This window comes from Micropterus dolomieu, linkage group LG20, assembly GCF_021292245.1.
Source record: "Micropterus dolomieu isolate WLL.071019.BEF.003 ecotype Adirondacks linkage group LG20, ASM2129224v1, whole genome shotgun sequence".
Taxonomy (NCBI): domain Eukaryota; kingdom Metazoa; phylum Chordata; class Actinopteri; order Centrarchiformes; family Centrarchidae; genus Micropterus; species Micropterus dolomieu.
Genome location: NC_060169.1, coordinates 24,558,214 through 24,585,033, shown reverse-complemented (window position 1 = coordinate 24,585,033; position 26,820 = coordinate 24,558,214). Strand labels below are relative to the sequence as shown.

Sequence of the window (26,820 nt, the reverse complement as noted above, 5' to 3'; positions counted from 1 at the left end):
CTTTGTCTAATCCAGTTTATTCTTTCTCAGTAAAAGAAAAAGTAGGAAAGGGGAGGTAAAATGTAAAGTAATGGAAACAAATATAAAGATTTTTCCACATTCATCTTCCCATTTTATAACCACATTACAACCCCAAAAAAAGAAGTTCTAAACTAAAGTCTAAGTGAAACGCAAAAAGGGGTTAAATAAGGATTTCTTTAAGATACAGAATATTCATTCATTATGCATTTTCTGTTCATTCCTACCACAGTCCACCAGGAGAGCATTTGGAAAGTCATTATTTGCTGATGTCAACTTTTAGCACTCTGCTCACCCCTGCTGATGGCGGGGGAGCAGTACTAGGAAAAATAGAGCAATCAATAAGGGGAAGATGAGAAAACAAAAGTGGAAGGCAGGAGGAGCAGAATGCTTGTGAGCTCATCATGCTATCTAGAAATGAAAACATCAGGCATTGTAGGAAGTACTGGTAAAAGGAGTGAAAACCAAACAATATTAAGTATTGTATCAAAGCTGTCGCCAAAAATGACCTTAAAAATACGGATAATTGAAATGAAGGCCTAAGACATTATAACAAACCTGAACTACAACAACCATCACCCATCTTAAACAGGAACCTCTGAGTGAGTACAGCAATGTTTGATTTTACCTGCTTGTGCTCAATGTGAACAGCTGAGCACATAAAACATGTAAGTGTATGTATTTGCAAAAGTATAGTGATGTGCGGACGCATACAATGCAGACATTTCAGGTCCAGTCATAAATCATACGCATACTTTAATGTATGCCATGTCTTGCAAATGTTGTCTTCCTCAAGTTTGTACATATCAAACACACATATTCCTAATCCTCATTGCAGAAAAGAGACTATATGAGGGACATGTCTTCATTATGTGGGAGGACTTGTGGAGAATAAGGTGATGAAGACCGAGACTAAAAGAGGAAGACAGAGAAAATCCGCAAGAAATTAAGTCTTGATCAATCGTGTCCAAACATTGAAGACAGATCTGTGAGCAATCCAAGGACAACCAGCTCACTCTCACCATCATGTATTTGAGTCCAGCTCACACTGCAAGTTCTGAATTTGGACTTAACAGCATCACCCCAATTTCATCATCCACAATGGATTCTACAACAAAGCAGAAACACCTGCGGGACACTCTTAAACAAACAAAGGAGCAAAAGGTGCAGAGGAAAAGAGAAGGATGCAAGTTGGTGGGAGGAGGGGTGAAGAATGGGCCTTGATATCCTGATAACCTGAGGTGGGATGATTAACAGGTTTCTAAAGGTTTAGGATTAGGGGTAGTGGCTGGCCAGGGGCTAAGACACTGACTTAAACTGAGGCTGGCTAGCTTGGTTTGCTTCACAAAGTCTATGCTTGGCGCAGAGCACAAAGCAAGCTCTGTCTGATTTTGAGGTAAAGAGCAGTCTATGGACAGCGCCAAAGCAGAAGTGTACACAAAGGGTAACCATCCCGTCCTCCTCCCTCTCCCCCTCCTTGTCATTCTTGTTTTTTTCCTTTCTTTTTTGAGGTAAAGAGTATAGTCTTAAACTGGCTTCCTGGACAAACATTTGTATAAAGCGTTGTATTCCTTCTCTTCATCCTTTTATTCATTCTTATTCTGCTCACACTTGTGTAGCCAGGAGATGACTACACAACAAAAAAGTGAAGAAATTTCATTTGCTCTTTATTGTTCTGTCATTCCTGGGCTTGGATTTTCCAAAAGGCATCTTAGCAGCAGGGATATGATCAAGCCAACAGAAGAAGAAAACAACTGGGACACTGGGATTCAAAAAGAGCGAGCATAATTTAAAAGAAAAGGGCGGAGGTTTGTATCCAAAAACCTGCAAAATCTTTGAAAAAAACGAAAAAAATAAAAGAAAAATCAAATCCCTGTTTGTGCCAAGACACCGTCTGAACACCGAGATTCTTCAGAGGGAACGGTCGCTCAGGAGCACTCTTCTCCAATGCGTTGGCATGAGCGGCCCACCTTGCGATCGAGCTTGACCATCTTTAGGACAGCCTCCTGGCGACCGCGGCCCAGGTGGTCAAAGAGACACTCATGTTGTTCTGGGAGCCGATGGAGCATACAGAAGACATAACCTGGAGGATGGGTGAGGAATGTGGTTGAAAGAGAGAGTGGTTAATTTCAGTCATATTCAGCAAATGTAAAAATACTTTATGTCTGCAGCTATAATTCTATTAAACTTCAAAAAACAAAAACAAAATAACAAACCAAATAATATTGTGAGATATATAGACTACTTATTTGAACATTTTTGAAACCACTGTAATTTTTACAAAAGGTAAAAAAACACATATACTGTTTATGGCAAAACCGTAGATGCATCCCGTTAAATATCCGTCTTTTTAAATGGCCAAAGGCAGATACTGCTTTGCAGCCATGCCTTTGTAAAAGATCTTGTTACCAGAGAAGACACTCTAGTTAATAGCGTCCTCTTTTGACTCCATTCCACAAAGGCAGACAACCCTCATCTCTCTCACTGACTCTGTCTCTACTGTAGCACTCTCAACAAAAGGCCCTGCCACGGTAGGAGGCTCGATAAGCTCAGAGAAGCTCGTTAGCTCTCGTCGTCTTCAATTCATTCATTAATACACATAATAACACTGCTGGCATTCAATGAGCGGTGATTAAAAGCCTAGTTTGACAGCTGGTTGCTATGCAATTAAAACCTATGTGATTACAGTGCACACAAATGGAGTGGAGAAGGGACAAAGTTGTGTAACATCCAAGTTTTTTAAAAAGGGACACTTCCCAAAACAAGGGAGGGCTGGCAACAGAGCAAATCTACTTCCAGTTTACAGTTACAGCAAAAAAAGTACTATTTTAAAGGCATGGCAAAAAACACAAATACAAATGATCATGACATTCATTTGCCAAAGAGTTAAGCTTCCTGAAAATAATCTGTGTGGGTTCCGATAGATTTCCATTCCACAGTTTGTCCCAAAGTGCAGCTACAGGTACTAAGCAAAATATTCATGACATTTTCACTACACTATTTTCAGAAGTTAGGGATAACAGACCATGATTTTGTTACTCCACCATTAGAAACCCTAAATCCAAAAAATTCCACCAAGCTCCATGCTGACCTTTTTATACTGTGAATCGGGTTGAGTTTCAAAACATCAATCAGGCTGCAGGAAATTTAGTGATTTGAGAAAGCTTTTGGGTAATATAATAAAATCAAAATGAATGTGACCAAAATCTCAACAGTTAATAGATAAAGTAAATATTGTGACACATCAATATTGAGACACTGCTTATCTAATTAGAGCAATATTAATTTTGGTCTTATAGCCAGTCTTATCCACGGGTTTCTGATATTGAACAAACCACATTTACATTTAGGTTCATTTTTAAAATTTAAAATTGATAGGAAGACAAGGGAAAATAAATAAGGTCCTGCTTCTGTTGGATCTCCACATCAGATGTGTGATGTATGATTTAATTGGCTTTTTTTTGCTTTTTTAGTTCTACTGCCTTTACTCTGTGTTATACTTACACCTAGTCAGATAAATAGTATACTTCCTGGGTAACACCAGTCTACAGAGTGTGACAACTTTGGATCAGATACTTTGCTGGAGCTATTTTTTCTCCCCCATTTACAATCTGAAAAGCGTGCTTTCAGCTCATTATCAGACCTTCGTGGGTTATACTGTGAGACATTCTGCCGAACCATTAGCAAAGTAATCTGCAATTACTGCAATAGTCAGAAATCACTGTAATTGCCACCATTTCCCTTTCAGTCTGTAAAAAGCATGTTTTCATAGTAAGCACTAGACTATTAAGGATGGATGGCCCATGCATTAAGCAGTGCCTGGTGGAAAAAAAGCAAGTCAATTTCCAATTTAGAAATTATTGCGTGGGTTTAAGCAGATGGTCTTTAAGCAGTGAAGAGCAGTGACTTTTTAAGTACTTTAATTTGTATGCAAACAAGTTGATTAGCAAGCCAAGTATTGGTTTAAACTGCATTAGTGTTTGTTGTAATTGGCTTATGTTTTATGTGCAATGTGAAACATTCCGGCTTTCTGTAATGGTCCCCCAAAGCGAGCAAAAGCACTCAAGTCATTGACATTTTCATCAACACACAAACAGGTAGTAGATGCATTTCACTGCAGTGGATGTATTCAAGTTCAAGTATGACCAGGTTAACCACCATGTATTTATTTATAAAGGACAATATTTACCACTGCAAAAGTCATTTATCACCTCATGCACGTGCAAGACACATGCCTGAGGTCTTTAATAACAGCTACCACTACTTAATGTATATGATCTTGTGTGTGAGAGTGGGCCTGTGCATGTATTAGCGTACATCTGTTCAAGGGTTAAAATGTATGTGTTCGAATGTATGTTTATGCGTATAGAGTTGTTTCACCGTACCACAGCGACAGGAACCCAGCTCTTGCTGTACCAGCTCCAGTTTGGTTTGGCATCGATGGCAACGTTTGCGGCTCCGCTGTTTAGAGCCACTACGAGACGAGGATGATGATGATGCAGACAAAGATGATGATGATGATGATGATGAAGACCCCTCACCCTCTGGCAGGTCACCCATTCGTCCTCGCTTCTCGGGTGAAACATCGCTCTCTGACTCTGAGGCTGGAGACACATGTAATAAGCACAGGGGCACAAAACGTAAAGAGAAAAAAAAGGGCTATTAGCTGCAATCACTGTGCTCTTTTCACAAAAGTGAGAAAATGTACAGTACGGGTTCTTGGATGTACTGTTGATGTCATGAGTAACTGAAAGTCTGAAGCCAAACGCAAAATGAATAGTAAACCTTTGGTAGCTCAACAATGGGTGTTATGTTAAACGTCCATATTAAGCCCACACACCATTTGAACATCATTTTTGCTGTGTAATGTTTTTTCCAATGAAAATTTTTTTTGCATATTCTATTCTTGTTTTTGACTTGTATATTACCTGTATTAGAAATATTGTTTCTTTTTAAATCAAAATATGAGTTTTTATAAGTTTTAACATGCTAGCAAACAGACCTGATGCTGCATCGATACAGTAGCTGCAGAGTGTGGTCCATTGCAGTGACATAAAGCATGGTAAGTGATATAGTTCACATTTTTGTATGCAGTTTATATTATTATACTTTTAAATAGACAATAAATGTGTATGTTCATCTGTACTTATTTTTTAATGAACATTTTTACACAGTGGTCGTAAAGGGGACGCTAGCAAAAAGATATAGTCACACAGAGGTGGACGTAAATGTCTATAGCCAACAATATTTTTACTGTTACCAATGTTCGCTTTAAGCACACCTGCTCCTATTAAGCCCACTTGATTGTGTTCCGATGGGGATATTCTCCCTTTTGACCTCTGAACTATTTTAATCCCTAAGTCACCCTAGGAAAAGGTAGAAATGGCATAAATGTTTTGTGAATAAAATTTTTTTGATGATACATGACCTTCTAGACATGAGTGATGTCTCCTCACAAATAACTGTTTTAATGTTACTGCAAAATGAAATGAGTGGTTTTAAAATAAATGTTTACAATGTTTTCAAACTTCTAGCCTGAATGTCTAGCCTAAAGTTATTGTTTTATAAATAGTTTGTTACCCATTAAGCCCCTGCAAGACATTTAACATATTTTGACAAATTAAAACTATAAAAAAACATTAGAAATGGGTGTAAATGAATAATTAACACTTGAGAGATTAGATTTTAATTTTAACTATATGTTCTCACTTAAATCTGGTCAGTATATATTAAAAATCTGAAAAGCGGTTTTGGTGGCCTAAATAGGAACATTGACCCGTGAAATCTTTTTTCCTGAAAATGAGGTGAACAATGGCATAATGGCAACTTAAAATGTTGAATGTCTGCTTTATTGTATTTAAAAATAGCCATTGTGAGGTTGTATGATCCAAAATATTGATTCTATGTTTCAAATATCCAATACTAACAACTGTGAAAAAGTATTCAGACCTAATGTCAGCAAAAAGGAGAGGAGATAGCTATGAAGAAATCAGTTTTCTGATACAAAAGATATGGGACGATTAATCATCCAGGAAATGATTTTAAATAATTAATCTACCAATATACAGCCAAACCTTCATCTTTTATTACTCCCCTACCCACATAATATTCCAAAAAGCATTCATCTCCTGTGGGTCCAGGACCCTAGCTACGAATAGAATTTCAAGAGAAAACTTAGGACCTCCAATAATAGGTTCCATAACAACTTTAATGTAATATATAAAGACATCATCTCTGATTTAGTGCAGTCTGCAACTAGGAGAGAACAGATGATAGCACACGGTAACAAAAAAAATCTGAATCTGCATCTGAAATTTAAAAAAAGCGCTTTGGAGATGAATGGTTCTCCTGCATTATATTACATTCAACCCAGCATCTGAGACAGGACGAGCATGCAGCGAGTTCCACTGGTCGGCTGGAATTTCAACTCAGCGTTTCTCATCAATCCTGCAGACTTTTTCCCTGGCCCGGCCGAATGCTGATCAGCGCTCAATAAATCTCTGAGAACTAGGCCAAGCTCAGCAGCCAGATCCCCCTCGCCTGCCCCATCGATCCCTATATGTGGGAGAGAATGTGTGTTCGTACATGTGCAAGTGCATGTCGTGGAAAAAAAATTGTTTCCTCCTTGCCTGCCTTTTGTTATCCTGGTAAATCTCTGTGTCCAATTTACACCGGCTGAAACATCAAATTTAAATGTGAGTCAACAACAAAGAAAAAGACATTTGAAGGCAAGACATTTGCACTAAGAACTGATTTGTGTGTAATAGGTTGCACATAAGATCAGCAAAGCCTAAGTGTATCCAGGCTTTAGACTAAAATACAGAGCGCCCCATTTAGAGATACTGTAAAAAGTGAAACGTCAACACGGCCACAGCACATGATCCCGCTGCATTAGACAGGGGATCAACATGTTTACACACCATGGCTGAGTCTTGCCTACTCTGCAGTAGTCTTAAGTCAGTGTTCAAGTGTGTGAGTGCAGAAGGTTGTGTCACCTAAGGGTGAAAGCACAATAAAGAGAAATCTACACTGGAGGAAAGTCTGCAGTGTTTTAGACATCCACCCTCGTTCAACTTATTCCAAATCAACGCTGCTAATAATGCTATGCTCTGCACCAGCTCCCAGCATGTGCACGTTTCAGCTGTGTCAGAAGTGCTTCACTGTGACCTGCTCCCTCTGTAACAAAGTCTATTTCCTAAATTTGTAGAATCAAACACCTTCTTATTGTGATGTGACAGTGCTAACCACTGAGCTACCACGCTCCATTCTGTGTGGCCTTTTCTTTATCGTATGTCTACGTTACCAATTTGTGTAACTACTGCATTTGTACCCAGCATTCACTCTAGTAAGCGCTTGACTGGCTTTACATTTGCACCCTCTGGCACATACACTCTATCGCATCCCCAATATCTGCTGTTTCCACTGTAAGTACAATTAGCCTGGTCACTTTGGATCAATCCAATACCATTGATGCTACTGGGTCTTCCACTCCCATGCCTATAAGTGGACCCGACAAGCACACAGTGTAAAACACAATAATGGACATTGTAATGGTAGAGTTAAGGGCATACCTGACTCGAAGGAGCGTTTTGTGGGAGTGGAGAGTGAACTGAAGACTGTGTCTGTGCTGGATACTTCTGAAAGACACACATATTGATTTAAAACAGACCAATAAATAATTCAACAATAAATCTGTAAAACGTTGGAAAATGCACACACTAGCACGGACATGCATTTGCAAAATCTTACATATACACACTATAAATATACAAAGCCAAACAACCGTTTAAAAATTGGTAAACTGAAAGTGATTGACAGATTAGGTCATGTGTTAGGTTGCTCTGAAAGAAAACTAGTTTATGATCATAACAGCCTGAGGACATGAAGCTGTTGGAGAGTCTTCTGGACGTTGCCCAGATACCGTGGTACAGTTTTCCACACGGTAGCAGGAAGAAAAGACCATGACTGGGGTGTGTGGAATCCATTATTATGCAGTGAGCTTTTTTTCCCCACAGAGACCGTGATAGATATCTGTGAAGGAGATATGTGTGACGTGTGCAGATTGAAGCCAGCCAAGACATGGCTGACGGTGGAAAAAAAAAAAAACTAAACAGCCACCTGATACATTTTTAATAGTGAAATTGAAAATGATACAGTAGAAATGCAATTGAGTCAAATGCCTGAATGACAATATTAAACAAAGGTAATAAATTCTGAAAAATTTTAAAACAAATGATTTACCTGCTCTTGGTAATGTTAATGCATTTAAGTTCCAGATCAGAGTCTTGTAATCAAACTTTCTGCCACAGACGGGGACTCAGAGTAAAATGAGTCAACGCACGGAAGGTTCAAAATCAAGTCACCACAAAACATGTACCATGTCGGGCTGCCATGAACAATTATTCTTACTTTCTTATATTACTTGATTCATCACCTAGTCTATAAAATGAAACAAAGGTATGTCACAATTTTAGTGGCGATGTCTTCAAATGTCTTGTTTTGTCCGTCCAAGAGTTCAAAACCCAAAGACATTTAGGTATTTAGGTATACATATATATATATATATATATATATATATGAAAAAAAAACTGAACAAAGAAGAAAACCATAAAAATTGACTAGCTAGAACCAATAACATGTTGCCAATTAAGCTAGAATATGACAAACAATAAATCAATTCCCAAAATAGTTGCAGATTCATTTTCTGTCAATTGACTAATAAATAAATCATTTAGCTATTTCAGCTCTAACATGTAATATGTAATATTTTAGCATCAGTTTCAGAGTACAGCTGAGGCTGATGGGTATTCAGTCACTGATTTTATAGGTATTTTATAAGTGAGTTCTGTGAGGGACTAAAAATCATGTACTTGTGTGTATTACGAAAAGGCTTCTGCGGTCACAGAGGAGCAGGTTAGTGTGGGTTCCACACATCCATGAGGTATCCACTTTACTGTCCTGTCCTGAACTGGCCTCCACAAACAACCTTGTCACTGTTTAGCGATGGCCGATGCCCTAGCAATTGTAGGTGTCCTCTTAAAACCTTCACTTCTGAATGGCTACCCTTTCCTATCATTCTCTCTATCTGTGCCATGAAGACAAATATAGCCAGGACAGGGGCACTGGAGCTGCTGCTTCAGCTGGCAGAAACTAGCTGCAGTCTTCTACCGAAAGATGCACTGGACTAAAAGCTACAATACTATGTTTGTGGTTTTAACCACTGCCATTAGCGCTTGTGTATTAAAACACACCTCTAAATTTTTAGCCCATTTGGCAGACATTGCATCACCGTGTAGTCTTTCAAGGACCAGTTTGTAGGATTTATGGCGCTTTTCCATTACCAGTACTACTCGACTCGGTTTGGCCGTGCTCCGTTTTCCATTGCACATTGTACCCAGACATAGTATCTCTCAATGTCTGGCGCGTGCAATGATGATGCAGTGAATAGTGACGATTTTCTCTGACCAATCAGTAGTCTGCTGTGTTTTCATGTCACACTGTAGTATCGCCTCAGCTCGCTTGAAACCTCAACGGAGGTGATACAAAAAAAAGTACCTGGAAGCAGGTACAGGTACAGCTTTTCCACAATGGAAAAGGAAAAAAAGGCGAGTAGAGTTGAGCCAAGTCGAGCTGGTACTGTACAGTGGAAAAGGGGCTTTAGTGGCATCTAGGTCAGGTTGCAACCAACTGAATACCCCTCGCCTCACCCTCCCCTTCCAAGCATGTAGGAAAACCTACAGTGGCTGATAAACTCGCAAAATATGCGAAAGGCCCTATTAAACATACTATTATTACTAATATTATAGAACCCGACCGATTTATCGCTATGCAGAAATTATCATCCAATATAAGCTACTTGCAGATATATCTGCATCAGCGTTTATAACAGCTGATATATGACTATTAAAAAAGAAAAACAGAGTAGGATCCTTCCCACATGCCGTGAGTGTTGCATAGTTTGCCCACCAGAGGGTGCCCTGCAGCTCCTCTGTTAACAACACTGCAGCACCACCGAATAAAACATCAGCTGACCGCAGTCTACCGGCTCGGAGTTCTGGTAGTTTAGTGTTCCCAGTGAGTTGGTCTTTTGTCACGTCAATTACACGACTTACATGACTAAAAATAGCCCGCACCAGAGTTGCTAACCCTCCCGTTTTTCACTGCCCTCTCCAGGCTCACAGCGTGTTTGATGTCACAGTAACCTAGGGTGTTTCTAAAAACCAACAATGCAAAGAACAGTTTTGTGTTCTTGGGGAGAACGTTCTTGCTAGTTGTTCTTGGAAGAATGAATTTGCAATGTCACGAGCACACAAAGCGGTGCTGACTGTTTGAGACCAGATTTTTCTGTACATCATCCAGATGTCTCTTGATTTAAGTTAAAACCTAACAAAATTACTCAGAATGTAATGACAGAATAACAACGGTACGAACGTTAAAACTATCTTACAGCTGTGGGCTTTTACTCTGCCGTTGTTGCTGGACTCTATGCTGTGTTGGCTGCAGTGGTCTGCCTGTCTGTTGAGGGCTCTGTGAGCTGACTGGGTGGCCGGCTCGTTAGCTCCCCCCTACGGACTGGTTCGCTAGCTCCCCCTGCTGACGGTTGCGGAGAACTCCGAAAACGTTGGAGCACATTTTTGATTCACCATCATTTTTAGTACATCTACAGTTGATTTAAAATAAAATGGGAGTGTCAAGAACATTTCCGGGAATTTTAACCGTTCTTGCCAAAACGCAAACTTGTGTATTGGGACTGTACTTGGGCCACAAAAGATGACGTTTCACAAGAACACAAGTACAAACAAGAACACAGATTGAGAAAGGTCTCTAGTGTTGGAGGCTACGCTGCTGACAGACGTGAATGTAATTTATTTCGGGAACAGTTTGGCAGTTCTAGCGACCGGTCCTCTCATTTCTCTCTAATTTATTACTTCTAAATATTTTCTAACATTGGCAACAGCAGATAACGCTGCCTGTTGCTAAATTAGCCACAAAGCTAAAGCCGTGTTTATCAGTTGAGGAGGCTAACATTAATGAACGATTAAACTGTAGTGTCTTTTGTTACAGGTGGCGTGTCAGAAATGATTAAATCAGAGGGGACTTGTGAGTAAACATGAGCTGAACAAGTATCTAACACACAGTTGCATGTAGTATTAAGTACAATTTATACTTCTGCGTCAAATCTACGGCATAGGTGAGTGTGTAGAGTAGGGAGCTACGCAGAGGCTATGCCGTAGATGTCAGAGCTAAACCGGAAGTTAGCCTGCTCAGCCGGCAAAAGTCAACACAGTGGACGCTGTAGCGCTACCGCTAACTAGCGTTTGGGGGTGTAATTGCAGAATGATGGAGACACCGACGTATAAGAATAAATGCCATGCTACCTGCGTAGCCTACGGCGTAGCTACGCATGTAGCCCCTACACAGGAGCTTAGCTTAAGATGATTCAAGGGAAGAGTTTCCTCTGCGTCACTGTATCATAGAGCCAAATAGCAGTTAGGAAATGGTTTCTGTAGCATTGGATCAAATTAACAGTGTTTATTTAATTGTTAATTTAATGTTCATTAGTAGTAGCACTCTATAATTTATAATAAATCAGATATTTTAAAAATGTTCTCTGTAGTTTTATACATTTGACTGTTATTTATCAAAACTAATATATTTTGTTGTACTTTTATTCTATGTACTATTTCTAACAATAACAAAGTTTATTTTTAAACTGCTTTATGTCATGGTATCTTGGGGCGGTCTCAACATAACAAATTTTAGGGATAATCTTTGTTTATGTTATGCGTTTCTTAAAATAAGGGGGAAAAGAATATCAGCCAATATATTGGCTATCGGATTTTAAATTCCTCAAATTTCAAAATCGGTATCAGACTTAAAAATCCCATATCGGTCGTGCTCTAGAATATTAGTATATTTCTGCCAATTTCCCTAAATGTTACACACTGGTCCTTTAAGTTAAACACTTCAGAGTAGGTCTAGAATTGTCAAGTCTTGATGGCGGTTACACACAGTAGCTCTGCTTTAATCTTGAGAAGCTGCAGAGCTTTTGTCTCTATTCATTAGTCACTGTAACTTACACTGTACATTTGCAGCTAAACTGAGGCTTACTGTTGACACCTTTTGCTCTGTACATGCACACTCTAAAAACACATGCACACTGACGCCCCCTTCCTTAAGGGTTAGCATTACAATTTTGGATTTATTTATGCACTTTAAAAATTTTTATTAAAAGCTTCTTTCTTTTCACATTTTTAATTAGTGTTATATGTTGATATTTATATCATAATAGACTGTATATTAACTTATTGGAAGAAAACCGGTATTATCCTCGTTTCATAACGCCTCTGCAAAGATTCGACTGTGACATTGGCAGTCGAATCAGTCTCCTTCTATCAAAGCACAGAATCTTCGACTATTCGGGGTCACCCTACTAAAGGGAGAGGGGTGCTCCACTCGCCACAGCTGCAAAGAAAAGGGCAGCAAAAATGTATCTTTCAATGAACTATGGCCCTAAGGCATCTGAAATATAAATATAACATCTGAAATAACAAAGAGGCCCTGGCCCAACATCATTTGTGCTGAAAAGAAAACATTAATTTCTTATTGATTAACTGCTGTCTTACCATCCTGAGCAGGTAGAGATGTCGCTCCCGTCTCTCCTGGCGAAGGGTCTTCCGATGTGTTAGGCATCGACATCAGTGACTGACTAATGCTGCTGTTTGTTTCATTACAGAAGACATCTGCTTGGCTGCCGCTGGAGCTTGAGGAGGCCTTCGGGGCACAATCATCGTCTGGCTGTTTCTTCTGAATATCTATGAAGAAAGTCAAATGGTGAGACATTTGTGTGCATCTGTGCGTATGCACCCGTTTCATGGTTGACAAGCAAATACCACCAAATAGGTTAAGTTAAAATTCCAGTTGGATACAGGTAAGGTATACAAGTTACTGCTGTAAAAATTATAAAATTCTGTCCTTTCCTTAAAAGTGTTTCATAACAAATAAACAGAGTTGGGGTGAGCACAACACTCAACTTTACCCCTGAGTTACTTCTTCAGACTTCTTTCTCCACTTTTTGTCACTTCAAGGCCTTTCCAGAACAGCTACATAAGTGGAGACAGTCCCTGACCCCCTACCCACCTACCTTACACAGCACTTTGTTGGACACAAGATCAATCAACCAACCAAACAAGCACACAGAAGAACAAGAACTTACCTGCAAAACACTTTGAGCAGAGATTCATAGTTTTGCTCGACCTGAGAAAAAGACCAGAGAGGAAAAGCATACGCGTTAATCAAATAGCTTGGATAAGCATTTCAAAAAGTGCGGAGTGGTATACAAAAAAAACAACAAAAAAATGTATGTGCCTTTTGCTGCCGAGTATCCACACAGCAAAAGTAACACCATGTTTCCATGACCCCAAGTACCAGGCTAACACTTTATGTCTCATCTGGGATCCTGGAAGAGAACTTTTCAAGATTAAGGGTGTGATCCAGGCTACAGTATTAAATTATTCACTGAATCTAAAGCTGCCATGCTATGAGGCTTTCAAGGTCTACATAACGGACTATCTAGGGGGATACATCAACTGAGGTGTGAATTTTTTTTAGATCTTTTACTGTACTACTTCCACAAATGAATACTATTTGACACTTCCAAACAGAAATTAAAACTCGTACACTTGTGAATTTTGAATGTCAAAGTTACAGATGGTAAACACGAGAGGTCATTTTGAATCCACATCAGCCATTCATTCAATATCAACATTCAACCAAGTCCCATTGTTCCAGCAAACGAGCTCACATAATGCTACTTTAAGTGTAAAGAAACAGCCATAGTAACCTAGTGGTTGGTGATATATTGTTCTCAGAAGATGACTAAACCAGAACTAAAAGCAAGTAAATACTGTACTTATATTCATCAGCTGGCCAAAAACCCAACTGCATGGACATCCACGTGGTGTGTCTGTAGGAAGGTAAGTGAACCACGTTTGCTAACATGTTAACCATGGAAACCCGATACACCAATGTTACGTTGAAGCTGTGTTTCTGTGTGTTTGAGCTTTTCAAAACAAAGACTCTCTGTTGACTTGCTTTGGACTCCTTCTGCCTCCGTGGTCAAAACCTGTTTAATGTAGCTTTAAAATGAGCTGAATGAAAATCATCCGTATTCTGTTTTTTTATATAATTGTAACAAAACTGTTAAAGTTAGATTTTCATTTATTCTTTTTGCAACTTTCGACACAGATCTGGCCAATAACATTGTTACTTTACCTATGTTGTGGTTATTAGTAGTAGATCATATTTAACATTACATAGTTACAGACATTGGTCAGTTGTCTCTAACAAACATTGAATCTGCACAGTGTGGTAGCAGTGGAGTTGAACATGTCGGTATGGCAGAACAAGCTGGCAAATCCTGCAAGCAAACAGCTGATTTCCAATGAGAAATTGAAGGCCTTTAATCTGTGTGTTGGCACATGTACATAGTTGATGTGACTGACTCAACTAGGCCTGATAAAGGTGAGTAAGAGTCACAAATGGAAAAAACTACAAACATCATTAACATGCCCTCTTTACCAGCTTTGAAAGCTTCTATTAGTTGAATGGAAACTTTCTCATTGCACAGAAGCATACATTTCCCTTCCTAATCCTGGATAAAGATCCTTGACATAAAAGCTGTAAGCTAATTAGGGGAGTAATGGTACATATATTCGTACCGGACCATTTCGGTACAGGACTTTCGAAACGGTGCACATGTGAATGCAATCTTTAACGTCATAATTAGGCTTGTTTTGTTTGTGGAACATACGTAAATTCCGAGTTTCCACACAGACAAGTGGCTGACCAAATCTCCGCCTGGCGGCGCTTTAGCGCTACACAAGCAGCACGCTTTAGCCCAGCCCCTCGCTAACTAGCGACTTGAGCAGCATGGTCAGTGCCAACGCCAATACACCTCTGCCGTCACCAAGTGCTACACGCCAACTTCTCCTCCTCAACTCTCTCTGTCCCTCTCCCCTTTGCTCACACACACACACACACACTTCGGCCTAGCAGGAACAATAAGAACCATCACTGTTAACTCTCTGCCAATCACAGGTACGAACACAGTTCATTGACAGGCTTCTAAACGTATCGCACATTCACTGACATCCTGGAACAATGGAAAACACAGCGCTTATGGTAAACAACCCTTTCTGGCTTAGCTGACTAGAACAATCTTACTAGTGACATTCTGACTTAACAATAACTTAACACCCACTTGTCATCCTGTCCATTTAAATACATTTATTATATTTTATTAGCTATATGTGGTAATGTTTTGAGAATATTTTATTTAGTGGAGAACTTGGTAGTAGTTTGCAGCAGTATTTTATTTGTTATTCTTTTTTATTTTATATAATTTATTTATTTTTTATTTATTATGTGTAATTTGTAAGTTTGTTAATAAATTGTAAACTAATTTGGATGTTCACAAAACTTCATAATATACCAGCAGCAATTTAATGTTAGCATTTTTTTCCCCCTTACTGTACCGAAAATAAATCGCACTGTGACTTCAAAACCGAGGTACGTACCTAACAGTGATTTTTGTGTGCCGTTACACCCCTATAGTTAATAGTACTCGTTAAGGGGTTGATGACTGAAGCCTCGCTGATTTCAGTGGCACAACTCTTTCACAACAGATGGCTCTGGCTTTCCTCTGACAAGGCTCCTCTCATTTCCTCTCCAGTCCTCGTCCTTACTGTCTGCGCACTGAGTGTGACGGTCGCTGCTATCAGTCACATTCTATTTATTTTGGGTGCTTCGTTGCACACCTTTGTCCTCATTTCTAAATGTAGGGTCATCTGCAGTCAACCTGGGGGCTGTCTGTCTGTCTGTCTACTGGTGTGTGGCCTTGGGTATAAAAGAAAAAGGAGGGAGCAAGAAGTAACAAAGGAGAAACCTCATCCAGAGGCACAGGCAGGGAGGAAGCTGATACTGGGTAAACAAGTCATATCCTGTTGTTAACCTTACAAATCACAGGTAATCAAATCACAGATTCATTAAGGAACTGAAAGGGGTGAGAAAGGATGAGAACAGGTGGAAAGAAACTGCTGCATGCTTGTTAAGCTGGGTGAAATTTGAATAGAGAGCACACAATCAGTCTGTTTCATAGTTGGCCCACTGCTGTTTCTAATGAGAATATCTGATTGGAACAGACAGGAAGATGTGCTCTGTCGCCGTGTTGATGCAGTTTGAGTGACATGAGCAATACAACTAAAAATGGCTTCCTAATTACAGAGAGAAGTCTGTTAAAAGAGAGTATTCAGACATGCTGTCACCTACACATGTGGCTGAATTAGTTATTAGATAATATTACATCTATTGGTAATAAAGTAGTGTCAGAAAATGGCTCAGCTGTGTTTTATGTTACAGGGGGAGGAGAGATAAAATACTACAGTTCTACATTTGCACCTGGAATGTGTCCAGTAGTTTTGCTTTGCTGATGGGCCCTACATCTCAAACTGTAAGGGCAGCACAACCTTGTCTTGCCGGCCAATGGCAGCTTCCATGTTGAAAACCCAAAGAACGCCTTAATTGAATAAGCTTTTTAAGTGGGATTTGCTGGCAAAAATATGCATTTTCATTTCATTTTTTCCCCAAACTGCTAGAGAGATGAGATGAGATTTCATAATATGCATAGTAGCATTAACCTTACAACTTATACAGCTGTGCAGTTGCCTGGAATATAGACAAATAAGTGTGTTAAAGTCTTCCCTTACAAAGGAAAAATAATTAAATAGTAGAGTAACTTTGGGGCTAAACCATGGTTTTAGTGTATATTTGTGGTATTTATAATATATACAGTATCTATATTATAGTAAAAACCAGACAATGACTCATATCTTTAGCTGCAAACAACAGCTGGATGGAAAGTTTACACTTACTTGAATTGCAGTACCTGTGAGCCAAAATTTGACTTTGTAATTTGACTTCTGCAATGCAAGCTCTGCCAGCCATGCATTCAGTACTTCTGTTGATCTAAAACATTGTTATGAACAGCAATAGCACTCTCAGCATCAATGTAAATGTCAATGATTCCTTGAGATTAAGGTTGCATGAAATATAGGGCTGACCGATAAACTAGTTGATAAAGCTGTTACTGGACTAATATAGCAATTTTCTATAGCCTTGGCAACAGTAATATTCACTATAGCAGTCTGGATTTAAAAAATAAACTTCTTTCTCATGTATCTCACACAGTTTACTTAAAACCGGACACACAGCACATGTGCACAAAGTGACTCGGGGTCAGGCCATATAATCAATTTGTATATACACTGAACAAAATTATAAATGCAACACTTTTGCCCCCATTCATCATCAGCTGAACTCAAAGATCTAAGACTTCTCTATGTACACAAAAGGCCTATTTCCCTCAAATATTGTTCACAAATCTGTCAAAATCTCTGTTAGTGAGCACTTCACCTTTGCCGAGATAATCCATCCATGTCACAGGTGTGGCATATCAAGATGCTGACCAGACAGCATGGGTATTGCATAGGTGTGCCTTAGGCTGGCCACAATAAAAGGCCACTCAAAAATTTCAGTGTATTGGGGAGAGTCCGCAGGGGTCCGGAAACCAGTCAGTATCTGGTGCGATCACCATTTTCCTCACACAATGCAACACATCTCCTTCACTTAGAGTTGATCAGGTTGTTGATTGTGGCCTGTGGTTAATCTACTCCTCTTCAATAGCTGTGCGAAGTTGCTGGATATTGGCAGGACCTGGAACACGCTGTCATATACGCCAATCCAGAGCATCCCAAACATGCTCAATGGGTGACATGGCCATGCAAGAACTGGGATGTTTTCAGCTTCCAGGAATTGTCTACAGCAACATGGGGCCATGCTGCAACATGAGGTAATGGTTGTGTATGAATGGCACAACAATGGGCCTCAGGATGTTGTCACGGTATCTCTGCGCATTCAAAATGCCATCAATAAAAAGCACTTGTGTTTGTTGTCCTTAACACATGCCTGCCCATACCATAACCACACCGCCACCATGGGCCATTCGATCCACAACGTTGACATCAGTAAACCAAGAGAACACCTCTCCACAGTGCCAGACGCTATCGAATGTTAAGCATTTGCCCACTCAAGTCAGTCACGAAGACGAACTGCAGTCAGGTAGATGACGAGCATGCAGATGAGATTCCCTCAGAAGGTTCATGACAGTTTTTGCATAAATTCTTTGGTTATGCGAACCGATTGTTGCAGCAGCTGTCCAGGTGGCTGGTCTCAGATGATCTTGGAGGTGAAGCTGCTGGATGTGGAAGTCCTGGACTGGTGTGGTTACACGTGGTCTGCGGTTGTGAGGCCAGTTAAATGTACTGCCAAATTCTCTGAAACGCCTACGACAGCATTTCCCATTTCTCTACGACAGCTTATCGTAGAGAAATGAACATCTAATTCATGGGCAACAGCTCTGGTGGCAGGGCTTTTTTCACCTCCGTCCCGAAAAACAATTTGAACCGTCCTGAAGTTAATGTAAAGCGTTATATAATATTGTGAGCCAGGTTCCGGTGTGAAAAAGTTTCGGAGACTGATGAAGACTTAACATAGCATTATTTATTGAGCCTGGCCGAGGAGAAACAGTGCCAGCATACAACACGTGAACACGTCAAATGCCAACACCAAATCTGAAGGATAACATCTTGTGGTCCCTTTTATGTTTCTGTCTTCCCCCTAGTGCCTATAGGTTTCTCTATTAGGTCACCTTTCACCTAGAACAACTATCTATCTGATGTTTAGACTCCAGTGCTTCATCATATTGGAATCTCTCACTATCCATGAGTTGTACCTGTATCTGTGGAGCCAGTGAGTTCTTGTAAACATTCTTGTAGGACTCAACCTTGTAAGATTCCCAGAGAACACTGATATCTGCTAGCCTGACGTCTGAGCTACTGTCTCGACGGTTTATAATCAGGCCGCAGCCTCTGTTGGCTCCCTCCCACACACACACAGACACACACACACACACACAGCGCCCAGCAGACCGAAAGGCTGTGCCATAGCTGTGGAGACGGTGAAGTTAAGTTCGCTCAAAACTACTCGAGTTGTCGACAGCTACGCTCGTTACTGTAAGTACGTGCAATAAAACCTTCCCGAGTAAAAAGACAATACTTATATCAATTCACCTGTCTGTAAGGTAAATCATCTCTGTCCTCAGTCTGTCATCCTGTAGGCTATGGTATTTACTAGCACAGCTAATGTTAACTTGGCAATTACCCAACAGTTAAAAACAAGCTAAATAGAAAGCTGTCTGTCTGTAACATAGACTGGTGTCTGGTGTACCTTCGACCAGGTAACGTTACCTGCAGGCAGTGAATTACAGCAAAAGGAGGAGGAAGAGGAGGGACTGATACAGACTGAGTTTTTAATCTTTCTAAACATCACTCAGTATCGTGATGTAAGATATTGAGTTTATATATAGTGACTTTGCTGTTGTAAACATTAATGTTGCTGCTCTAGAAACAAGCTGTATTTAAATTTTAAATTCTAATCCTATAAATAATTTAAAAACCAGGCGGTTAATATGCACACTTCAATGTTTATTTATTATAGTCATATGTCATCTCAATATATTACAATTCACACACACATTCGCACATTGAATATTTTCCTCATACCGTGCAGGCCTACCTCATGCACGTTGGGTCTGGTCTTACCAAATAACAGTCACCAAATAATAGAAAAGTATGATGGTTGTATCAATAAAGAATCGTGATCATTAAGCAGTCTCAATAAGGGCATGAATATCAATGAAAATTAACGATTCCCATCCCTAGTGACTATATAGTAACAGCATGAGAAGATGTGCTCTGTTGTAGTTAGCACTCGGTCGGTTCAGTTTATCATTTGCTAAGTGATAGTAATAAATAAACACATACACAATCCCTTTCGTCCCAGAGGTGCTCCAGAGAATATTTCTCTTCGTCCCAAACACATTTTCTATCGTCCCCAGGACGACAGGACGCCATTAGTCTAGAGCCCTGTCTGGTGGACATTCCTGCAGTCAGCATGCCAATTGCATGCTCCCTCAACACTTGCAACATCTGTGGCATTGTGCTGTGTGATGGAACTGCACATTTTCGAGTGGCTTTTTATTGTGGCCAGCCTAAGGCACACCTATGCAATACCCTTGCCGTCTGATTAGAATCTTGATATGCCACACCGGAGAATGGATTATCTCAGCAAAGGAGAAGTGCTCACTAACACAGATTTTGACAGATTTGTGAATAATATTTGAGGGAAACAGGCCTTTTGTGTACATAGAGAAAGTCTTAGATCTTTGAGTTCAGCTGATGAAGGGGGCAAAAACATTTTGCATTTATAATTTTGTTCAGTGTACTTCCCTATCTGACACTGTAAATGAAATTGAAGATAAAGTCCATTTGAAATTTTAAATAAATGTAACACTAAAGGAATGATCTAGCAAAAACCTATTAAAAAGTATAAAAAACCCAAAACTAATCACAGTAGCAACAAACAGAAATTGTGACTCAACCACATTTTTTAGCAAATAGAGCCTTGGGACATGACAGGGAACAGGACTATGTTCAACTTTCTTTGTGCAATAAGTCCCTGTTAAACTGCACTTGCCAATATTGGCAAGGAGTTACACACATGCAACTAACGGGGACCAACACAATCAATCCATACCTGCAAGGTACAGGAGTGTTAAATTCAAACACAAATGATAACATCAAACTTGAACTTGAACGTGCAGGCTGTAAATAACTGTATCTAATATCTGTTACAGGCATGATACAATTACGCTCCTGTAAAAACAGAATTCTTTACTGGACATTAAAAGGACAAGTTCAACAAAACATTTGTGATCACTAAAGCTAGCTGTAGTTCAGGTGTAACATAATGATTTCTTTCCTACCCTGTCAAAGATCACTTTGAGACTATCAAGCCTTCTGCTCTCAGGGGGAATAACAAAAGGAAGCACAAGCATTAATGCTTAGTCCACACTGCTTGACACGCGTATGGCGGTTTGTACGCGTGATGTACGCGTCCACACAGACAGCATTGCTGTTGCAGCACTCCTACTGCCAGCCCTATCTTTCTATACCGAGTTTGCCTTTAATAAATACAATAACCGCATTGTTAATAAATGAAGGGATTCTGTCCACAGAAACATTCGAGGGCTTTTAATCTGAAAGAAGGCCGAGTTGTTGAGTTAGATATACTCTATAGACACAGAAGCTGTAGTGAAAGATATGTTTTTGCTGAGAACCATGCTGACATAAATTATTTAATAAGTCATTTTATCCTCAAATAAATTGTTTGTTTGTAATGTGTTTTTTTCCTCAGGTTTAAACTGTATGAAAACAACAGGACACAGCAAATAGCCTGCTCAGTCTAAATGCAAGTGAATAACATGGCATGGCATGTGAAGTCGGCAACATGCTCATTGTGAACTACCGTATTTCATTTGCGTTCCTTCCTTGTTCATTTGCAGCTTTTGTGTTTGGTGCAAATTACCCTAAGACGAAGGTATATAATCAAAATGTGATCAGATAATGCATGCCAAGGCAAGCAATACATCAGAAGAAAAGGGCAATTAGCCAACACAGGTGCTCTAGAACTGGCAAAATATACTTACAAGCTAGACACCACTTAGGCTACTAAATAACCTCAAAGGTTATAATATCAGTTTGTATAAAATGTAATTTTATATTTTCAATTTTACAAAGTACTTAGTATTTTAATTATTTCGTCACACCAGTATTTTATATTTTATTTGTGCCTTTGGTTGCTCTAACCTGTTAACATGGGTGCCGAATATTATGGTTTATGAGCCTCAGAGCACCAATCACACCCATACAGTGTGCACTTGAATGTGCCTCTTCAAACACGTTTGAGGCAGAAAGAGACAAGTGGAAGTCAAACCGTATGACAAAGACACATGAGAAGTGAACCTGTGTTTCAAATGTTGCTGACAAGTCTGCAACATACAAAACAACTTGCAGGTGATTCCTACCAATACCCAAATTTTCTATTCCAAACCCAATGACAAAATGAGACCCACACACATAGCCTACTAGCAGGAGAATCGAATTCAGAGGATGGATTCCTACACTAGATTAGGGCTGGGCAATAAAATGATAAAAATAATTATTGCGATACTATTTTCTTCAATATAAATACAACAAATGTTAAATAAATGTTCGATATCATTCATTTGACTCACGAACAAATCTGCACTTAATTTTTCTATTAAATTATTTATTTGTTGAGGAATAAGGACTGAAAAGATTTTACTTAATTTAAAAAATGCATATTTGTTGAAAAAAGATTATCATTTTTATTAATTAATTACTGGTAAAACAATTATGTTTTCATGTTTTTATTGAACACACTGAGTAAACAGTCATAGTGCAGGGTGGAAAAAGTATGTGAACCCCTAGGCTAATGACTTCTCCAAAAGCTAATTGGTGTCAGAAGTCAGCCAACCTGAAGTCCAATCAATGAGACGAGATTGGAGGTGTTGGTAAGAGCTGTCCTGCCCTATAAAAAAACACATAAATTAAAAGTTTGATATTCCCATGAAGCATTGCCTGATGTGAATCATGCCTCGACCAACAGAGCTCTAAGAAGACCTAAGATTAAGAATTGTTGAATTGCATGAAGCTGGAAAGGGTTACAGAAGCATCTCTAAAAGTCTTGATGTCCATCAGTCCACAGTAAAACAAACTGTTTATAAATGGAAAAAGTTCAGCACTGTAACTACTCTCCATGCACTTAACACACATCCCAAGAATATTGCTGAACTGAAACAGATTTGTAAAGAGGAATGGTTCAAAGTTCCTCCTGAGTAGGGATGGGAATCGTTACTTTTTATTGATACCCTTATTGAGACTGTAGACGATACTACAATTATTTAGTGATGGTTATTTGGTAAGACCAGACCCAACGGGCATGAGGTAGGCCTGCACGGTATGAGGAAAATATTCAATGTGCGATAACGTTATATATTGAGATGACATATCACTTGCGATAAATAATGTTAATGTTAACAACAGCAAAGTAACTCAATAACTTTATCTGAGTAGTGAGTGACGTTTAGAAAGAATAACATCAGTCTGTATCAGTCCCTCCTCCTCTCTCGCTGGCTGCAGGTAACATTACCAGGTAGGAGGAGGAGCGGCTTGTTTGTCTTAGCCAGCAGCAGAGTTTTTAAGACTACAGACCAGTCTATGCTCCAGACAGACAGCTTTCTATTCAGCTTGTTTTTAACATTTGGCTAATGCCAAGCTAGCGTTAGCTGTGCTTGTATAAAACATACAGGATGAGATACTGAGGCCAGAGATGATTAAATTAACCATTTCTACATGTTTCACGTTACCTTACAGACAGGTGTATTGAAAAAGTATTGTATTTTTACTTGCAAAGGTTTTATTGCACGTACTTACAGTAACGAGTCTAGCTGTCATCAACTAACGTTACAGTAGTTTGGAGCTAACTTCACCCTCACCATAATGTTATTCCACCACGACGGCGCAGCCTCTTGCTCTGCTGCCGCTGTGTGTGTGTGTGTGTGTGTGTGTGTGTGTGTGTGTGTGTGTGTGTGTGTGTGTGTGTGTGTGTGTGTGTGTGTGTAGGAGCCCACAGAGAGCAGGCAGACTGCAGCCTGATGATTTTCTTATCCATTGCATTTCAAATCAAATCAGATTTGATGCTCGAGACATAACGTTATCATAGGACCCGCAAGTCTCGATAGCAGTATTGATAAGCTCGAACCTTATTGATTTTCGGGTTTTGAGAAATTTTGGAACCAGGTCTCGGTTCCCCATCCCTACTCCTGACCGTGGTTCAGGTCTGATCTGCAACTACAGAAACATTTGGTTGAGGATATTACTGCCAAGGAGGGTCAACCAGTTATTAAATCCAAGGGTTCACATACTTTTTCAACCCTGCACTGTGACTGTTTCCACAGTATATTTAATAAAAACATGGAAAGATATAATTATTTATGTGGAGTGTCTATGTTGTGACTTAGATGAAAATCAGATCACATTTTATGAGCAATTTAGGTAATTCCAGGTAATTCCAAAGGGTTCATATACTTTTTCCTGCAACTGTACATGGAAGTTACATTGAAATATTAAACATTAACATGATATATTGTTTGGCAATTGTCCAGCTTGTGGTCAAGTGAAACATCACAACTTGCACTGAATGCTCTGGTGTCTTGAAACGTCCCACAGGTTTTCAGTGTCAGCAATTTGATCATAAACTCTGAAATATTTGACTAAAGTGTTGGCAGGCACCGCTGAACTGCACCATTAGTTTTGGTGCTTCAGTAGTATTGTTTCTTATCTTCAATGAAGAAGTTGGACCTTATAGTGCTGACTCATATACAGGCGATACTGTCTGTAACTGACAGCAGTTCTGATTTTCTGATAAATTTGGTTGAAAAATAATAATTCTCTAAATAATAATTTCTCACGTCACAATGTCTGAACATCAACTAAAATGTGAGTCACATATAGACAGCTAACAACTGTATCAAAACAACACTCAAAACTTCTGCATACTTCATTCATTTTGTATTAGTGACTGGGTAGAAATATCACAAGGCCAGATTCTATAGTGAGAATAGTAGTTAGAAGAAATGAAATAATTAGTGTCCATGTCACAGCAGTGACATTCTGTCATTCTTTCAGAAGTGTGGACTCACAAGAGTTGCAAAACTGGGGTTAATGCTTACAGTGTTATAAAAGGAAGCTGTAAATGTGACGGACATTTAATTTCCAAAAATTTAAATAACTTTTTTGTGAGCAAATGTGTAACTTTTAGTACTTAGTTTCGATACTGTAACAGACAGATCATGCCATGATTTTGGTGCAGACTCCACTGATATTTGGTACCCCAGTGAACTCTGATAAGGTGGTTCACTACATTCTTGTAAGAAAAGCATTCGGAAATTTCATAGTAATAGTAATTCATAGAAATTTCAAGTTCATAGAAAATACTGGTATTGAGATCTGATGACTGGCATTGCAATGGGGGTTTTTTCCACATATTTTCCATGATTTTTCAACCAGTCATTGGGTGAGCTGTCGCCTCCAAACTGATCACCTCCTAAAATAAGCAAATAGTAAATTACGTACTTTAGTGTGCTAAGGCAGCTCTTGTACCTTACAGAAACAATAATGGAGAAAGAAAACAAACTACTCCAAATCTGGAAAACACAACATAGTCCTGACTGGCCTGGTCGGCTGCCATATAGCTTAAACTCCTTTACCATTAAGTTGAAAATTGAATACTGCAAAAAAAATGTAATTCACTATGATCCAACAAATCAACCACATTATGCCCCAAATGTTTAAAACACAGTACACTATCTAAAGTGGGACCTTTGTACCAAACCTGACTCATGATAACCTTTAAGTTAGCCCACCAAATGCAAATAGTAAACAAACTAAGTTAACCTCAATTTAAAGCACCATTGCTTTTTTATTTGTATATGTTTAATATTTATGTGTTTTTACTTTTTAAGTGCCATTTTAAATCATGATTACCACTATAAATGGGCCTGTTTATATGTTAATTAATGACTTGACACGATAAAATCTACTCATGGGGATAAATGTGCTGAGGAAAACTTAAACAAACAGCCAACTGTGTGAATGTGTGCCCATTTTGTTGCCGTCTTTGCAACTATGAGTCATTATATTAGCACATATCCTGCCTTTCAGCTTTCATTTTAACAGATAAAACCACGAGTGCCTAGTTTCTACCCAGGTCCTGTTTATGGCTTAACAACTGCAGTGTGATAACGTTATCTCTAACCAACTGCACCTTTAATGAACTGACACTTTGAAACTCGCCACTTTATCAGCGCTGTCACGCCTGTCACATTACCTGGAGGGCTAATCCCACATCCTTCGCCTGTTCTCTACATCTGCAGGAGAAGGTTAACGTTACCAAGGCCAGCTGGCGTTAGCTAGCAGCTAATGCTACAAAACAATGGGGAGGGGAGGGGAGGGGAGGGGTAATAACAAGAAAAGCAGCTCATCCCTGTTTGAGCTGCTAACGCTAGCTGCTAGCGACTCTGCTAGCTGTTGGCAGAGAAAGAAAGCAATCTGCAAGCAAGACATTTGACAGGTATGTCGCCTTACCCCCAGAAACCACAGGGGCAGCGCGGGGGTATCACGTTAACGTTACTCGGAGGCTTGCTGCCCTCGCTCCCCGTGTCCCCCATGTCGGTCTTCCGCGTGAGGCTCTCCGCGTAGCAGGTGAATCCGGGGACGGAGTGAGGGCCTCGTATTTGCGTTTAGATCCCCTGGCTTTGACGAGTACAGAGTCAATACCACGGCCAGATTATCCTTCAGAGTTTCACAAGACGAGGAACGATTTGCCGACACGAGCGGCCACTGACTCTGTACGATTAAAACAGTTTAAATCGACGTTGAGACACCGGAGCGGACAGAGCCACCGGGGAATCCTGGGCCGATCAGCTGGAGTGAGGAGCAAACCACTGCCGGAGAGGGGAGGTCAGTGAGTAACTGGACAGCCAAAAGTAAAACTTCCGAATAGAAGGTGACTAAAATACATACAGCTATAATAAGTATAAACATTCTACACGCTAAATGCTATTTGAACTACACAGTAAATGGTTCATTTTAAAGGTCTGATTTTGAGGAGCGCTTGAGTTAACATGGTACGATCCATGCAAAACTGTCTTCCTTCAACTAGAGAGCCCAGAACACAGTGGTACAGTATGTTAAATGCTGT

General features: G+C 39.6%; 1 protein-coding gene across 4 annotated transcripts; it reads right to left on the bottom strand.

The window, feature by feature from the left end:
* Window positions 1–26,570, bottom strand: LOC123958735 (AN1-type zinc finger protein 3-like). Of its 4 annotated transcripts, none has more exons than XM_046032305.1 (7): window positions 26,205–26,570; window positions 13,235–13,275; window positions 12,645–12,833; window positions 7,590–7,652; window positions 6,652–6,693; window positions 4,404–4,622; window positions 1–2,101 (listed from the first exon to the last, which is right to left on the bottom strand). In XM_046032305.1, exons 1-7 carry the CDS (start codon window positions 26,285–26,287, stop codon window positions 1,947–1,949), a joined length of 792 nt encoding a protein of 263 aa, XP_045888261.1. In that variant the 5' UTR covers window positions 26,288–26,570; the 3' UTR covers window positions 1–1,946. The 4 variants fall into 4 exon arrangements, with proteins under 4 accessions (XP_045888261.1, XP_045888260.1, XP_045888263.1 ...); XM_046032304.1 differs by having other exon boundaries at window positions 7,590–7,655; window positions 26,205–26,569; XM_046032307.1 differs by lacking the exon at window positions 6,652–6,693 and having other exon boundaries at window positions 26,205–26,567.
* Window positions 26,571–26,820: the final 250 nt, after the last annotated feature.

Excerpts from the sequence above, each read along its gene's own strand:
- LOC123958735 (XM_046032304.1), bottom strand. The coding sequence starts at position 26,287 with ATGGGGGACACGGGGAGCGAGGGCAGCAAGCCTCCGAGTAACGTTAAC. Across the intron at positions 7,656-12,644 it reads ATCTCTACCTGCTCAGGATG|AAGTATCCAGCACAGACACA; the intron begins GTAAGACAGCAG and ends TGTGTCTTTCAG. Across the intron at positions 4,623-6,651 it reads ATTTACCAGGATAACAAAAG|CCTCAGAGTCAGAGAGCGAT; the intron begins GCAGGCAAGGAG and ends ATGTGTCTCCAG.